Source organism: Pagrus pagrus (genome assembly GCF_965226575.1).
Source record: "Pagrus pagrus genome assembly, chromosome: 10".
Taxonomy (NCBI): Eukaryota; Metazoa; Chordata; class Actinopteri; order Spariformes; family Sparidae; genus Pagrus; species Pagrus pagrus.
Genome location: NC_140194.1, coordinates 32338206 through 32356953, shown reverse-complemented (window position 1 = coordinate 32356953; position 18748 = coordinate 32338206). Strand labels below are relative to the sequence as shown.

The 18748-nt window shown below is 38.4% G+C and overlaps 1 protein-coding gene across 2 annotated transcripts; it reads right to left on the bottom strand.

Annotated features, from left to right (window-relative positions):
- Positions 1-3230: 3230 nt before the first annotated feature.
- On the bottom strand, positions 3231-15597 carry gal (galanin/GMAP prepropeptide). Of its 2 annotated transcripts, XM_084363968.1 has the most exons (7): positions 15524-15597; positions 15291-15371; positions 13562-13616; positions 11775-11846; positions 8719-8805; positions 5474-5545; positions 3231-3649 (listed from the first exon to the last, which is right to left on the bottom strand). In XM_084363968.1, exons 2-7 carry the CDS (start codon positions 15369-15371, stop codon positions 3588-3590), a joined length of 429 nt encoding a protein of 142 aa, XP_084220094.1. In that variant the 5' UTR covers positions 15524-15597; the 3' UTR covers positions 3231-3587. The 2 variants fall into 2 exon arrangements, with proteins under 2 accessions (XP_084220094.1, XP_084220095.1); XM_084363969.1 differs by lacking the exon at positions 11775-11846.
- Between the last annotated feature and the right edge of the window lie 3151 nt (positions 15598-18748).

Here is an 18748-nt window from a genome sequence, read left to right as displayed (position 1 = left end):
CAGCCTTTGTCATGGTGATTTGTCTTGTTCGTTGTCCACTTGTTTCAGTCTTTCTCCGGGTGTGGTTTATGGTAGAAAACTGTTTGTAAATGTATGACTTTCGTTTACACTCCACTACACATGGCATGCAGTGTAGAACAGATGACCTCTGCTTTTTAGCAAAATATCAGGGAAAAACCTTGCATGGTCTTTAGCAGTAATGTTTGTGAGTAAAAGTGAGATGTTTGTGTCTGTATCTTAACAATTAGAACAATTAGACAGTAACTTTGGTGACATACATGTGACATACATACAATGATTGGTCAAATTTGTAGAAAAGTTGCAATGAAAAAAATGTCAAGGTTGTACATAAATCACAGGGATTGGTTAAATTTGCTTTAATTGTTATGATAACAACTGGCAACTTCCTAGAGGGACAGGTTAAGGTGGATGACATGATGGTTGGATACAGCTAGGTCCAGGCAATGCAGATGGGAGGGAGTTGCATCTTTGGAGCACACCAGGTCAAATGTGTGACCTCTGGTGGGGGTCGAACCTCAAACATGCTGTATGATACTAAAGCAGTCAGCAGCTGCTGGAGTCCACATGAATATTGAAGTCACCTAGAGGGAGTTTAGATGGAGACATCGAGCAGACAAAGGTGAGGAGCTCAGATAGCTCCGACATGAAGGCCTATCATCCTATCATCATTTGGCCTATCATCTACACGTAGCCCACTTTTTAGACAATCCCTGAATGGATCATTTAAAAATACTATCCAAAGTGGACAAAATTGGCTGGCTGGTCACAGCATTGCTGTGCGGACGAGGAAAAGAGAGCTTTAGAAAAATACAAACATTCCTTTTTAAATTTGCAATCATTATGGAACACTTAAGTCTGGTGACAACATTATGAAGCCAACTGTGTATTGCCTGTAATGCTCTCTGTCACTGGTTATATGTGTCATAATAGACCACTTTCCGGTACAGGTTTTGTCACAGTGGCTGTTACATCAGGAGCAGTCTCAAGAGGATAAAAGAATTGTAGTATGAACAATTTTGAAAAATAAATAGCGCTCTGAAACACAAATAAGTTAATATAATTGGCTTGCTAATCTTCACAGAAACAAAGTTTGTGTTTTAGCCAGTACCCTACAAATTAAATTTTTTAAGAAATAAAAAAGATGGTATGATTGTTTTTGGTATTTTAAGATTTTAAATGTAATTACATGTTTTTATCTGTTTACTTACTGCTTTCCACTTCCTCTGCTTTTATATTTACTTGATATATATACTTTTGAGCATCTATTTTCTACTCTTGCTGTAGAAGAACTGTATCTAATGTGATCATTCTAGCTAATCATCTCTTTTTGTTGCTCCTGTGTTCAGGCCCTCTTTTCTCTGCTGCACACTGCTGGAGCTCAGTCAACTTAGATCAATAGTACAGCCATTATTAACATTTCCTCTACACTTGTCTCCATTACATAACCATAAGGGTGAAGGTGCAAACTGTAAGAGCTATGCCTGCCAGGCCTTGACCTTGCAGGTCAGAAGATAGAATGTTGGATGGCTCCTGGGTGTTTGGAAGTAACAATGAGATGTCAACCTTGATGATGCTCCCAAATAACACACACACATTGACTGTCTCCTACCTGATGCCGCAATTATTCTAAAACAGTAAAAGCAAGTAAATTAGTAAATGTGTTAATTTTTGATGCTTGACATGTTGTAGAATAAGAGAAAACTGTACTAAATTGAGCAATTGACATCTGTAAATGTGAATCAACAAAGCAGTATTTGCAGATTGTTGAGGCACTATCCATTCATGGAGAGTTCTTGTTGGTTCGGTTCTTACTGTTTCTGCACCAATTAAAATTGACATATTACGTCATAATTATTTGTATTTCTCTCAGTTCCAACAAAGCATATGACACCATTTAATCGACATTTCACTTAATGTGGCTGAGGTTGTCTCTTCATCCTTTATCAGATTCTGGATTTTCTCCGGTGGTGAACTGGCCATATTCTTCTTGGATGTCCTCTTAGAGTCTACAGGGCTTGATTTATGACCCTCAGAAGCGGGTTTCATATAGGCCTACAACCAGCCTAGAGAAAAGTTTATCAGTTCAACTTCTGTCATGGTTTAGGTTTTTGTTCAGTTTTTTCCTGTTTTATTTTCGTACATATATCCTCATGTGTCATGTTTCACTTTCCACTTACTCTCTGTATGTTTTCCCACCATTTTTCTGTGTAGAGATTCCCCTGAAGGTACGTGTCCAAAGGGCCATCATTTCATAAGAGGCAACGCAAGGCTTCCCCAGCTTTGGATGCCTTACCAAAACAGGCTACACCCACCTGCAACCATGCAAACACTCACTGGTTGTCAATATGGCGGCTCGTTTGGAAACCTCTAATATTACCAAAGTCAGTTAAATGTATGTTCACTGGAACAACTTATTGTGGGAGCAGCAATGTTCCCATGAGACCCACTTTAGTTGTCATCAACCAAAGTGGGTTTTGCAATCGCCTCATGACTGCATTTTTTTGGCACAAAAAAAGGCACAACACATTGTTGCTGTTTCATACTGGTGTACACTTTTGATAGCTAATGAACTTTTAACTCGTCCATGGTGGGAAGAAACTACCGAGCTGGCTTTATTGTGTAATTCAAAGTGTGAGGCCTAGTTATCATCTTTAACATCTGAGAGTTTGATCCACTCAGTGCTCGGTCGACCTGGGAAGATCCGTAATGTCTTTTTTAAAGAATAAGTAATATCGTGATTCAACTTGCATTATCTACTGGCAGCCAAAGGAAATGCATTTACTTTATTCAGTTTAACCATAAGCAGGAATAACCGTTTTCCCGCAGGGGAGAGAAAATTAATGAACAGAGGGGGTGTATAATCAGTGAAGAGGGGGAAATCCCCCCTTCCACCCAGCAATTCACACCCAGAACAAAACATTTAATTAGAGTTAATTTAGAAATATAAGTACTCATTAATAATTTTTTTCAAACAAATGTGGTATATACAGGACTGTTCTCCATTAATGGCGAAGCAAAGATCATCTGGAACAGATAGGATTCTTTTGGTGCTTTTTTACATGATAACTTCATAAAGGCACATTTTACAGTATATTACACATGTTGAGGCATGTATTACTTTTGTTTTTACTCAGTTGCAGTTGAAATCTAAGTGATAAATGTTGTGATTGTGACTGATGGAAATGAACAAATTCAAGTTGACCAGTAAATCCAGTGCCATTTCAATTTTCTGTTTATTCACTCCATTCTCTTAAATGAGATGATAGTATATTAAGATGGTAATACAGTGTTGGATTCTGAACGGACATCCCTATTACCTACATCCACTTAAATTATCCATCTAAGTTTAAGGTTTTACTTACAAAAGACAAAAGAAATTTGAAATTTGTGTTGGGGACAATCAGTCTCTGTCATCAGTAGGGACAGAGCCAGATCTTTGGTACCAGGACAAATTACAGTCAGCGTGTGAATGGAGGTTCAATAAGTGACATTTTGGGCAATGGAAGCCCAGATAGCACAAACACAGACTTGGGTAAAGGGAGATGAACTGCTAAGAGACAACGGCATTAGGGATTGGCCAATTCATCTGACGTCACAGAGGAAGGCAGGCTGTCCAAGGCTCCAATCTCTGTAACCACACACAAACAGAGAACTTTACTGTAGACATACAATATGCGTCAGAGAAGCAGTGCGTCACTTAAACTAATTTCAAAATTATCATAACCATTCTTTACTTACAAACCCACCATTATCTTCCAGATATAATATATATCTCACAATTGTGAAATCATTAAATGCTGAGTGTCCTGTTGTTCTGCTAATGGGAGGCCTGTGGCTGGCACATGATCTGATATTAATGTGTTATTGTATTTTGAGAAAACACCACAATTAATCTTATACCATGGTCTGGGTGAATACGCGATTCTGATTGGCTGGAGGGTGTCAATTAACCTTTGATAAACAGACACCACTGGAAGTCCTCAAGTAGTTCCAGTGAAACTGCCGGTTTACCATTCTAAATGAATGCACTATAGCCTGTATCTAAAATGAGTGGCATTGCCATCAACTGACTGCAGACACGTTGACTTTTGAAATAATCTAAATTTAAAAAATACAATTATCCTATTTACAACACAAACTTCCTTCCATATACCATCCTCTGAACACCACAAGGTAGCGTTTGTAACACACAAGCTCCTAGAGGTAGACTAGACTCAGGGCTGTGGTAAATTATCAGGTGGGTAACCTAAGTGTCTGCCCGATAAATTGTCCATAATGAGTCATGGATAACCTGGTAAACCCTGGTTGATTTGGGTGGTTCACTGTAAACTTGAACATGTGCGTTTACTCCCCACTACAGCCAGCTACACTGTCCCTCTGAACTTACTGGTATCCACAGATCCTCCCTCATCCCATTCACTGTTCAATTCACTACTTCAGGCTGCAGTTGGTCACTCATTTGCAAACATTTTTATTGGTATGTGGACAGTTGCATGGCAGGTTAGCTAGCAAGTCAAATCATGCTGTGAAATTATATTTACTGTTTGTTGACCGTACGCAATGTGATTGACCTGAATCTTGTAAGCACAATATTAGCTTTCTGGCTAAAACTGAGCTGAAGGGTTCAATGAGCTCCCATTGCTGAGTCATATCTAAGGTCCATCCTCTTTACTGGAGTAGTTAACAATGTTTCCATTCATGAGAACCTCACTGGATTGTTATTATTGTGTAATGTAAATGTAATATTTTTATTGCAAAACACGTAAAAAATACATAAATGGTCTTAAATTTTTTTCTTTGGCAAGTGACCATGGTTTAAGCAGGATAACGCCCTTTGAGGTGTCCATAATCAGGAAGTAATGGACTTTCTGGAGGCAACTGTTGTGCATTGGATGGTTCTGGCCTCGACATTGTCCATTAATTCCTGATAATGGACACCTCATTGTGCATTATTCACATAGATTTATTAATAGAACGTAGATAAGAGGGTGCTCAGCTTCGCTTCCAAGCTAGACCACACGTGGTATTGCAGCGAAAAAATCCCTTGTAGTTCAAAAAGCCCTTGTAGTCCCCGAAAAGCACCATTATGAAAGAGACCTCTGTAAAACTGTTGACAGGACACCAAGGACTGCAAAGAAGGTCAATTATGACTCTTTCTATTATGAATCCTTGATCCATGGAGGTTTGATATTTGTAAAACTTGGCCTGAGCGGGAACCCACGGGTTGGGCCAGTAGGGGAAACTCTACTGCGCATGTTCAATGGGACACATAACCAGGAAGTTAACGCAGAAACCAGAACATTTTTTTGCATATGCACTAGGTGATTGTGTGAAAGTGAATCTCAGGTGATGTTGCAGAGTAACGCAAAAGCATTAGAACGATAGTGTAACAGACTACTTAAGTACCGCAACATTGCTTTCAAGTTAGTTAAAACCAAAATCATTAGCATACCTTTAAGTTTGAGGTATGACAGAAAGTCAATGACAGTGTGGATGATGTCTCCATCTGCTATTCTCAGGGCACCTGTGGAAGCAAAGGAAGTGTGGCCTGTTATCATGTCATCTAAAGTCTGGCAGTACACTCTGTTTGACAGGAGCGCAGGGGACAACATGAGGGGAAATTAATAACTCCAGATACCAAGATCTTGATAGAAGGAATCCTTTTAAGATTCTTCAACATGACAGATATCAATTACACAGAAAACTGAACCAAAAAATGCATGATATAAAGGTAATCAGTGTTCTGGGAAAGTCCTCTTAACGAACTGTAAGTAGAATGAAACATGAAGGATTCTTAAAAAATTTCTTGCAATAGCTATTGCAAAGGTTGCTGGAGGGTGACATGGTTGTTGGAAGGGCTATGTTGTTGCTTTGGTGTTTGCACTGTAAAACATCTTGCAGGAATTTGGTGGTAGCAACTCATTTTTGATCAATGAATTAAAGCATATATATATATATAAATTTCAAGTTTCTTGAACTTCCTATTTTTCATTTTCAGACCGATTTCAGAACTAATAAACAGGAATACTTCTGACTCAAAGCAACAATATGTAACTTCTGGAGAAAGATAGGGGATTCTTGAAAAATTAAATAGTGAAGCTTTGGGTTAGTGCCTCGGTTCCAATGACCTCAGGATAAGACTCATTATTCAACTATATTTCCCCAGAATCGCATTAGTAGTTACTCACCCTTTGATTTCACTGGATGTGTCTCTGTTACCTGGTGCGTGCAATCCACTGTAAGACTCATCATTTCTCCTTGATTTCTGTGCCTCTACTGTGGTTGAGTAGGCTACGTAGTTAAATCATTTTGTTATTTGCCATGGTGTAGCCGTTGGATCCACAAACATAGTCTAGAGCAGCCGTAAGGTGACTGAGACGCGGCCGCGACATGTATGATTGGAACTAATTGTACGTCTTTAAGAAATGTTGTCACATGTTCTCCTTGAACTATCGGTCACGGCCATGGCTATGTTCCAGTGTTCTTCCTTGTATTTTTTTGTTTTTCCCCTTCCCTGTTTCTCCTGTGCTCTAGCTTGTGTCTCTGTGTGTCTGTCCTGTGGTGCTGTGGTCTCCCTCTCCCACTCCACTGGCTCCCAGCTCTGCTCACCTGCCTGCAATTAACTCGTCATCTTTCCCAGTCTGCTCACCTGTCTCCCATGAGCTCTTCACCTCATCCAGTATGTTAACCACAGCTTTACTTCCAGTCTTCGCTGGATCCAATTCTCTACTGTGATAGTTGCCTTTCTGGCTCCTAGCCTCTTTATATTTAATGCTATTTCTCGTGTTTGTTCCTTGCGATGTTTTACTTTTGTTTAAGAAGTATTTCTCTGTGCCTCAAGATAACCTCATCTGCCTGCCTGCCTGTATGCCTACTTGTCCACCAGCAATCCCTGCGCTCCTCTTCACCTCCATCCCTGTTACTTAAATAAAACGTTCTTAATGCATCATTCCCTGTGTCTGCATTTAGGTTCTTGCGTCCGCAAGAATATATGTATATATATATATATATATATATCGTTGCACAACCCTGTGTTGTAAAATGACCTTTGAATATAATATCTGGTCAATTGTTGTTCAGTTACCTTTTTTTCAGCTGGTTTTACATTTTCATAACCTATAAGCCCACTTTGAATTCATTTGACACACTTTGTCACACTTAATAAGTAAATAAATAATAATAATAATGTAATAATAATGTAAATAATTATTTACATTGAGGGGTAGTAAACTCAGTTGAGTGGTAGAAAAACGGCTAAAGGGTAACTACCGTTTTTTACAACCTGGACCTGATTTCTAGCATAAAATACGATCATTTACTCACCCAGATAACTTTGGTGTCATTTGGCGTCGTTTGGATGAAATTAGATCCAGTGGAGCGCCGCGTATATCCATATAATGCGAGTGATCCGGGCACCGAAGCGCAGCCTCTATGAGCATTATCTGCCGCGAAACTAGTTCATTTCACCGATATTTTGTTATGATACGCTAGTGCTATTCCCCTCTGAGTCCGCCTGTTGCAACATCCGGGGTCTGTAGGTTAACCTACTACCTCTGACCTGGAAGATGTCATCTCTGAGCTGCGCGCGCACCCGCGACAGCCAGCTTGTTTACCTGTATGTTTATCATGACAAAATATTGGTGAAATGAACTAGTTTCGTGGCAGATAAAGTGTTATATAGAGGCTGTGTTTCAGTGCCCGGATCACTCGCATTATATGGATATATCGGCGCTACACTGGATCTAATTTCGTCCGAACGACTTCAAATGACACCAAAGTTATCTGGGTGAGTAAATGATCATATTTTATGCTAGAAATAAGGTCCAGGTTGTAAAAAACGGTAGTTCCCCTTTAATAGGATGAATGGTGAAGTCTGTGCAGCCTGAGGGGGGTCGCGCCGGCAGAAACCGCACTGTGTAACAGAGTGGGTAGGAACCTATCTGACGTAAAGGCGTCTAGTGCGACCTGCTTTACGTGCGAGTGCGACCTGCTTTTCACCAACTCGGTATGAGAATAATTCTAGCATGCTAATGTGCTGTGCAGCCTATATGCTAACAAACTACCAGCTGCTATCTCTGAATCTAGCTTGTTGTTGGCACTCGATTGAGGTTTTTTCAGACGATTGTGACCCACTGCCAGTCGAAGTTTTCCCCTCATGTTGTACAATGTAGGTTCTGAGGCTTCATGATTCCTCGGCAAATTCACGTGTACTCATTTTCCCCAGGGATGTTCATACAAAATGCAAATTGCAAAATTGCACTTTTGACCTGGATATATCACCATGGTAACTTCTGCCAACCTAACCTGGGGCCTCATACATAAAATTGTGCATAGGATTCACATCGAAAGGTGGTGTACAGAAGAAACGCAGAAAGTGCTCGCCGGTTTCCCTTTGTAAATCACAATCAACTGGAAATGTGCCATACCTTTTTCAAGCTTCATGAAACGCCCATAGTTGCCTATAAATAGTCAGTGAAACACCCCTAATTTTCATTCACACTGACAGCATGAAGATGATCACAGAGAATGCAGAGAGAAGGGGTAAAAAAGGAATTAGAGCTTAATGTATAGCGCTTACTTGATTTGATTCAGGGGCACTATGCGGCTGCACAATAAATCAGTGAGGCTTATTCTTTAAAAGTAGATAGAGGAATATCATCTTGTTTCTGTGTATGAGAGACAGACAGACAGACAGACCTGTTCTGAAGTCCTCCTCTTGGCCCATGTCCCTCTTGCCAGCCAGACCCGGCTTGTCTCCTAGTGTCCTGTGTCCATCTATTCCATCTGGACAATGAGGAGTGATCACAATGTATACAGTCATACAAACTGCAGATGGGTCTACTGAACATGTGATTCCACTGGTTACGGCCCTAATCTCAATTTCATGATAAGTAGTTATACTGCAGTTCAAGTTTAATTTTCAAGAACATTTTTTATGTTTTTATGTTTTCAGTTGTGAAAGATTCTTTTTGTATTTTGCATGAACTGAAAATATCACTTGAAATTATCTGAATTTACCAAGCAAAGTGATAACAACCAAAAATACACACATTTCCAAAATATCCCAGGGTCAGAAGCATCATACATTAGACACACATACGTACACAATACTCACAGGCCAGACCTACCTAATTTTTGTAAGAAGAGCTAAAGCACATTGTTGTACACTTGGTTATTTCAGCATGGTATTTGCTTTGTAAGGGTTGGGTTAATTTCCAAACTTTTACGGACCACCTGCAAGGCTTGGCTCATTGAATTGCAGTAAAACAGAGATTTGAACAACAGAAGAAATAAAAAGTGCACAGTTAAAATAGGATGGACTGCAGATTTAACACACAAGGAAATGCGTTAGAACAATAATGATGAAAGAATAAATGATAATAAAATATGGGAAAGCAAAATAATTTGTTTAGCCATGGTGTTGGATGCATCATTAGCCATCAGTGTATTCCTATGGAGTCTTTGTGCTTAAAGAGTGACATTAGATTTTCATGAGCCTACAGATTAAAGTGACACATCTTTGACAGAGTTCAACTTATCCTCAACAGTCTTTTAATGTGTTTTAATCAGTTTAAGTGATTCATGGTGGCACTGTGTAACAGACCAGAATACACTGTGCAAAACAAATCTGTTAACCAGTGATGGTTTTTAAATATCACATTGTTTAGAGTTGAAGTTGAATATTTTGTGCCATTTTTAAATGGAATGTCCAGTAGCAGGAAAATGTGCTTTTAGTCATCTCTGTGTGTCCAGCAGGGTCACACCAGAGAACAGTTGGCTTTATTGCAGTGGGATTATTTCAAATATATTTTAATAGGAACTGTCCCTTCTTAATTTTTTACAGCAGTGATTCCTAATGTGTGGGCCATGAAGGTACTGCAGGTGGGACGTGAGATTAACTGTAAAATTGCCATAACATATTTATGATCAAATATTTTTCTTAAGTAATCATAACTGATAAAACAAGGGAGTTAAATTAGGTGTTATTCTTCATCTGCTAAGGGAAATACTTCCTCTTCGTGTTATGTGTTGATCAGAGTTGTGATTAAAATTTTGGGTGGCCCGCAAAAGATTTTCCGATTTCAAATTGGGCCATATCATTCTTGAATTTGGGAATGTCTGGTTTACATCTTTGTGTGTCATGTGTTGCCAGGAAGTGGGGAAGAGACAGGCCTCCCCAAAAACTTGATATTTCATTTCATTTCATATTACATTTGGGTTGGGTCTTAAGGACATGGGTAAGGGAATGGTTTGGGTCTCTGTGTAGAACTGCAGTAGCACATAATGAGACTATATTTAGCCTAGCTAAGCACAAAGACTGGAGGCAGGGGTAAACCAGTTTTGCCCTGTAAAAAGGGTAAAAACAAAAAAGCTGTAAAGAAACTTTTTCATATATCCATTTTGTACCTTTTTAGGTTGCACAGTAAATTGTAATTTGGGTTTGGTATTTGGTCAGGAAATAACTTGAAGGCTAACTACTTCTAAAACCACAGTGTCTCATCTACTACGAGCCCCAGTTTGTGCCTGTCACGAGTTACATGTTGCCTTGTGTACAGAGCAAGGAGATCAGGCAGCGGATAGATTTTGGAAATATATCCAAAACAACACTGAAGTGTTTTTAAATGGCCTGGAAAACAATGCATCACTCTGTAAATAATAATGTTGGATTGGAAAACAACCGGGGCTCACATAGAATTTATTGAGTCAGTGTTTTGATGATTTAAATAAATAAAAAGTGTATTTTCATTAAACTACTGATGTTATCTACTTTATCAGACAGTATTTTTTTATTATGTTGCAGCATTACTTACCAGCTTTTAACAGGTACGTGTCTTTATCCTTTAAGGGCACAACTCGACTCTCTGAGTGGTCATGATGTTAGATTATAGAGGAGAGATGTTAAGTGGCTGGAACTGTTTGACCCCTCTCAGGGTCTTCCTCATCAGCTAGAGTAGTACTTGAGCTAGAAACCCCTGCAGTCTTTGTGTGTTTATTGAACTGTAAGTTTAAAAATCCAATTAAAATACATGGCATTGGAGTGGAAAATAATGTATTTTAATGGTTTTGTCTTTCAAGTATACCCTCTCCTCTTGTCTCCATGTGTTTAGGTCTTACATTTAACATTAAATATCCTGCAATTTTAAATACCATGTGTTAATCCAAATTATTATGTAATATGTCTTAAAGAGAGTTAGAAAATACATATATATTTACATATACAAACATATAATTACAATATGTGTTTTACAATCTCCTTCCTTGAAAAGTAAAACTTCTAATTTCAATTAGAATTAATTTCACGGTTTTAACATCAAAGGGGCCCAGTTAAAAACACTTCTTCAGGCTTAATGCTATTTTAATAAGCACATTACTGTAAAATAATTTTTTTTTAAAAACACAGTAAAAAAGCTGAACTGACAAATGATTTTGATTGTTCATTTGATACTACTACTTGGCAAAAGGAACTACAGTGCTAGTATCTACTACTACACTGAGTAGTGGGAATCTTTCCTGTTTCTCCTATTCTGACAACAATACTTATACACAGTGTAATCCACTGTGCCACACCTTTCCTCTGGTTGCTTCAAGCACACAGAGAAATGCAATGTTTGGATGCTTAAGCGCAGACAGCAGCAGGAAGACAGATGCCCCCCCTTGATGAGTGACAGAAGCAGCTAAGAGGCGGGATGTTTGGACAGAGCAATTCCTTGCCTCCACCAAGGCCCTGCAGCGGCCGTATGTTTCTATCTTACATTGAGTGACCAGCTCGTCTCTGCCTCTGGCACTGGGAGAATCCTTTATCTGAATTAGGTGATCAATACGACCTGAAACACAGGATGAGGCAGGAGCAACCTTTACCTGGGCTTCACACACTCACTCACACACACACACACACACACACACACACACACACACACACACACACACACACACACACACACACACACACACACACACACCACACATACACCACACACACATCTGGATACCCAGTGTTCACTTAATGTGTCCTCCAAAGGTAATGAGGCAATCTTTAAATTATACCAAATTAGATAATGGAGACAGTGGACAGGCATAAAGAGACAGAACAGCATTGATTCACAGAAGATGAGCTTGACAGTGTCTTTTGTTAGCCATGTTACAGGCAACATTTTCAAGCAATACAGGTGAGCTCTGGGATCCATATGAAAGCCCAGTTTAGTCAAAGCTTGATTACTGCATGTAAGATTTTTTCATCATGTTCTAGGTTCAAGGTCATTACTTAACAATAAACTATCAGGACTTAATGCTTCAGCTACTCAGGTGCTGGATGTCCTATCCATCTCCCACTTTTGGTTAAAGCTGCACTAATCAATATTTAAATATCAAAACAATGGCTGTGAATCAGAGTAAATCACAGTACGGTGCTATCACAATGATGCTATCACAATACATCAATTTTGCAATACACTGCAAGACAATCATCAATGTTGTATCATGATGTTTTTGTAAATGAAGAAGAAAAAATACCTCTAAAAAGGCAAAAGGCAGGACAAATGTATTTGATTCACTATATTCACAGAAATTAAGTCTTATAGTATGTTCCTATTAAAGACGCAGTTATGAAACTGCAATTTTTCCATGTGTCCCATTATTCCAATGTAAAATAGCCGCAAACTGGTAAAAGGCTGAGCTGCCAGAGAGCAGAACAGTTCTGGACTTTAAAGAAAGATACAGCTATACCTTACTAAAATCTTTATAGTCTGTGTAAATTAGGTTCACAGAAGTTTACACCAAGAGTTATGAAGTGGTTACTCTGGTAAGTCAAGGGTAGCAGGGGAATCTGTTGTGAGCACCTGCATGTTTCAATTAAAATATCAATATTGGCACAAGCGGCGCTATGTCAGTCTAGTGAACATTATTAATGTGTTAAAAGAATTCTGAGCTTTAAGAGACATTTCGCAGTTTATATTCACAGTTATCTGTCAACAGCAGACATTTTGACTTGTAGCATGAAAAGCACAGGCGTAAATAATAACATTAACAATGGCTTAATTCTATTAAGTGTCAACCTAAATGGAATCCAGCCATCATCAACATTTTAAATTCCACCTGTGCTCTTCATGGTATGACAAGTTAAAATGTTGCAAAGGGGTCTGTTGTGCAAATGTATGCTGACATTACATTCTTCCTGTCACCTGTCCTGTGTAATCTGCTGTGACTCTTATTGAGTAAAGGAAACATTCCCTACTTGAATTGCCTCAAAATGCTGCAGATCATCAAACACTGACATATAGCCTTCCAAGCCCCATTTATTTTATTCTTTTTATGTTTTTAGGGAGAGTGCCTCAATCCTGGCTCAGCCTTTGATAAGGGAGTATTTGGACATAGGTGTTAAATGGTATCAGCTACCGACACTTGAGCATGGCCTGGATTTTAGTCTTCTGATGTCTTTGTGTTTGAAGAACTTGAAGAGCTCAGCAAGACAAACCAGATGCTGTCTGAGCACACAGAGGCAGAATGCTGCAGAGTGATATGTGTGTGTTCAGTTAGTACTTACGGGGACCTAACAGGTAGCCAGCACTGTTCAGGGTCCAGCCACGTTTCTCCTTGGCCTGCAGACACACACACACAATGATAAGATCATGAAACAAGATACATGAGTTTACTGTTCAATGTTGATGGTCTAAAATCTTTGAAAATATAAAATATGCTACCCAATTAAATGAATTATCCTATCCTGTATCCTATAGGATCAATTTAAAGTTTGGTTTTTAAAGCTCATAATGATATGGTACCCTCATAGTACGATCAGTGGCCAGTACGATCATTAGACTCTAGACTATTAACAGTTACAAGGACCAAAAAAACCTTGCTGAAGCAGCCTTTAGTGCCTATGCCCCCAAACTATGGACCACACAACCCCTGCATATCAGACAATCTGATTCTATGAGTGACTTAAAGAAACACTGTTGCTGAAAACACACTTTTTCACTCTTGTATCTCTTCGGTCAAGAACCTCGTCTTTTACCCGACTATTTTCCTACACTTGGTAATGGTACTGCTCTATTTGATTCTGATCTGATCCTGCTTCATTGGCTATATCCTTTGAGTTTCTTTAGTTTTTGCCATGGCCCTTTCTCTTTTAATATTCTATTTTTTATTAAATATATATATGTAAATTATATTATATCTTTTATACAACTTTTTAACTCTTATTAAACCCTTGCATGATTCATTACAACCTGTGCCTGTTTCTTTCTGAAGCACTCTGAGCTGCATTTTATGTATGAAAGGTGTATATATATATAAAATGATAATTAGTAGAGCCTGACGTATACTCAATCTTTGTGGCCTATGCTAATACCTATTTTAAGAAGTAAAACATTTCTATAGCTGCATGTCTGCTGAAATACACGTTTTTGGCAATGATCTTACATTTTCAAAGGTATTTTTTTCTGCATTATCATCTCCAAAAAAAAAAAAGTTTTCATATAGGCACATATTAGACAACATATACAGCCATACCCATATATCTGTGATAAGTCCATATTGGCCAGTAATATCGGCCAACCGATATACTTTGACTTTTGAACTACCTCTCTGTATTTATTTATGTAGTCTAACCACCATCATCTTGCTGCACTTTTGAAGAACTCCTGGGGCATCCACAGACATCTCCCAACATACATCCACAGGTGCACAAACCCAACAGCCAACCTTCGCTCAGTTTGTCTGTTATATCAACTCAACTCCCATATTAATGACATATGCAAAGACAAGACAAAGAAATTCATGTTTAAACTGTTTTCATTGTCTTGGATTTTAGTGTATTCTTTTTTGATATCTTTGTACTAATAAACCTTGAGAAAATTAATTGTGTGGATATATCAAGCACATAATGGCTTTTGTTCACAGCACTTCCACACACCTGTTGTTATTACCATACAATACATTTTACACTACAGTACATTGATATGTATTCCTAGAATGGCATTTCCCTCTTTATATGCAGTCATCTTCTCTCCTTTCAAATTTGTAGTTATAAATTGTTAATATCATACGTTTATACTATTTCATATTGTTATTTGATAATTTACATTTAGGTTTACATATACGTTCTGGCCTATTTGTCACTTTCGTCACTTACATTGTTATTTATATCACCTAATTGTATTTTGTTGTTGCTATAATGCATCTCTGAAAGACTTAGCGCCTGCTTGGAAATGCAATGCAATGTCGTTCACACAATAACAGTAGAAATTTGCGTTGAATCTCGAACAACTTACCGCAATGACCAACCCGATGGTCTCAGAAAAAGTTGCGCAGAAGATGAGCGACACGCAGAAAAACCCAAAGCACCTCTGCATCTGAGATAGAGAACAGAGAACGTCCACATCCACAAAGAACAAGTGGGAACAATCAGATCATCAGCCAATATTCAGGACGACTAGTCATGAGCATAGCCTATATTTTAGTCGACATAAACAAACTTTCCCAAAGAAGAGAAAGAAGTACTTACCTTTGATATGCTTGTCCCGCCGTCTGTTCCACTCAGAAGTCAGCAGCAGAAGTTGCTGGATGTGTGTCACACAGCGGTTCGGATGGAACGAGGGCTCCATCCACCTTTTATGTGATCCCAGCCCGACCCCGCTGCTGTCAGCGCGCGTCAGCAGCCCCCTCCTGCAGACAGGATGGGCAGGTCACGAACACATCGCATAATGGAATTCAATAATATCATATAATGCCATCATCAGATTTTTCTTTGTCGCCCTCGGAGACATGAGATTGAATTTAAAAAGGGAAAAAATACGTCTCTCGTAATCTGATATCTGACTTTAACAAGCTTATCCCAGGAGCTTCATACGTGTCTAAAGAGCAAATGGTCAGGAGAACATATTCTTCTCCATGATCATCACCTATTTTATGGCTTGTGATTTTTTATGATTGCCTTGATTCCTTGCTTTTATATTTCTTTCATAACATATTTATTTGTCAAATGTAAATGATCATATTTAAGTTGATACTCAGATACAAGTTTATTATGTTCAGCAGATAATAATAGTGTAGTCTAAATCAACAGTCATGTAATAAATCTTCCTTAATGACAGCTGGTTAGTTTTTGTTGAAAGGACTAGTGTGTTTGAGGGGTGTTGATTCAGCTCTAGGATCATTTTGGAGAATGTAGTTTGTGGTGCTGTTGAACTGCTTTACAGTGACAGGTGTTTCTGTTGTTGGGTTCATAAAATGTGTGTGTGTGCCTGCTGTAAAGATGGCTTGATTTAGCTGATTTCACTAGTGACAAAATAAGCACAGTTGGAAATATTGTACACACTACATTGATTGGTACACCAATCACAAAAACTGGACAAAATAAAGGAACGGTGCTCATTTATAATGGAATTTAGGCATAAACTCCTCTGCCCCAGCCCGAATACAGTGTTAGAGAAGAAGACAAAATAGGGAGTTCCTTACCTTTAGTAGGCGACCACCTGTGACGTGTGGCAAAATAAAGTAAAGTCACCTTTAACATGTACAGTATATTCATTGTGTATATTCATATCTATTTGTATTGTAATTATTCCTTCATTGTGTTTAGTAGTCATTAATTGTGTGTGTATGTAGTTAGCAGTTAATAAACCTTTTATTTATAAAAACCTGGTTATACAAGTTTGTATTTATGAAGTATTAAGGTCACTGTACACGAGTCAGGAACTTAGTAGCAACCTTCAGATCGAGACTAAATTAATTAATAGTAAAAATAATTAATCAAATATATCAATTTCCCCCCCTTTTTTAGTGTAGTGCCCTCATGCTAATTAAATTCTGTTTGATGTTAATACTGATTTATTCCGATAGCCGGAAGTGAGTGTAAATCTGCTAATTCCTCGTACCAAATACATTTATTCATTGCCTTTTTAAATTCTTATCATGTAAGGTATAGTCTGCTACATAACATCTTCAGTTTCCTATTGGATAGGCCTGCCTGATGGCCAGGTAAAGTGGTGAAAATATGATGATACTGAACTGTTGCTAGGGACTTTTTTTTGACAATTGCAAACCAGTGTTGTCCCGCTGAAATGTTGTTTTGTTTTGTGAAATGTTGTTTTTCACTCAGAGCTATGATTCAACTTTTCCCTATGGTCTAGTGTTGCAAATAAAAATTGCAATAAATCATAATGTTGTATCGCAATATTTAATAGTCGCAATACCCCAGTATCGTGATAGTATTGGGAGATAAATATGTCGTTGAAGCCCTAGAAATCATGGGGATTTGTAGGTCACATGATTAATGAACTTTGTAGGCAATGTGGGTAACAATGCTTGGTCAACGGAGTAGACAACTTTCTACATTTTAAGTTGGGAAACGATGCAAAAAAAAATCTAAAATTTATTTTAAATCCATTTGAATTTTTAATACATTTACATGGGTTCACAGTTCCTCTATCTGCTTTATGATTAGATTCTAAAGAAAAAAAAAAGTGTAAGTGAAACATATAAAACAAATAAAAGTTTCTCTTCCTTTAACAGGACCAAAAAACCTACTGAAGACAAACATGATTGCATTGTTGCGCATGTTAGAGACTAGCAGAGTGAAAATTAAACAATGTTTCATCTCAGTGAGGACCCAGTGGGACCTGCTGATGAAGCTATATGGTTCATGGATACCACATCCACAGCTAATCTGGCCTTGATACTAATAATCAATTCTAATGAAATTCAGTTCTTCTGGTCCTCAGGTCCCTCTCTGCAAAGCAAACAAATAAAACATCTTCAAACACAATAACCAAGCACTTGAAATGAGGCAAATAAAACAGTGCTTTATTGGACCTCAGCAGAGGCTCAATGAGCACAATCAAGTGCTTACTGAAGGACACATTGCTGGAATTGAAGTGGAATTGTTTAGATGGACACATTCGGTGATGTTGAACGCAATTTATGACTGAATATATTAAAGCTAAGGGCCCAGGAGGTAGAGCGGGTCATCCACTAAGGGAGGGTGTGGTGGTTTGATCCCTGGCTTCGGCTAAACATCAATGTGTCCTTGATGTTTACTGAACCCCAAATTGCTCCTGGCATTTCCATTGGTGTGAGTGTGTGTGAATGGCTGAGCATAAAAATATTATGTGAGATGAAGCAGGAGAAATATGGACTGATAGGCCGATGTGGACTTGAGAGGGCGTGGGGATCTGGACATGCTGGTAGAATTTAGCTAAAACAGTTCTGAGGTCTGTCTTAAAATCGCAAGTTATCATCATCATCATCATCATCATCATCACCATCAGTTATTCTTTTGAAGAAACTAGACTCTAAAAAGAAGTGAGGCAAAAAAAAAGGAGGCACCAAGGATCACTTAACGTTCTCTGTAATAACGTCCAGGGAATCACCAAGCCTGCCATCCGCCATGGTTGGATCTGAAAATGATGGTAACACATTTGAAACCTATGGGAATACATGCAAAACCCATGTAAATTCCTATGCGAAACCCTTAAATACCCATGTGAAACCAATGACATCACATGTAAAAACTATGGGATTAAATAGGAAACCTATGGGATTACACATGAAACCTATGTAAATACCCATCTTAACCCAGACAAATGCCCAAGTGAAACCTATAAGATCATGTGAAACCTGTGAATCAACATGTTAATCCTCTGGGAATACATGTGAATCCTATGAGATTGCATGTGAAACCCATCAAAAATCCTGCATCACATAATGCGATTAATCAGGCCTCAGTGTG

What these genes read in the sequence shown, in the direction of transcription:
- gal (XM_084363968.1), bottom strand. Translation starts at nt 15,371, where the DNA reads ATGCAGAGGTGCTTTGGGTTTTTCTGCGTGTCGCTCATCTTCTGCGCA. An exon ending in AGAGGAGGACTTCAGAACAG is followed by an intron (nt 5,546 to 8,718) that starts GTCTGTCTGTCT and finishes TTGCTTCCACAG; the next exon opens with GTGCCCTGAGAATAGCAGAT. An exon ending in GTCATACCTCAAACTTAAAG is followed by an intron (nt 3,650 to 5,473) that starts GTATGCTAATGA and finishes GTGTGGTTACAG; the next exon opens with AGATTGGAGCCTTGGACAGC.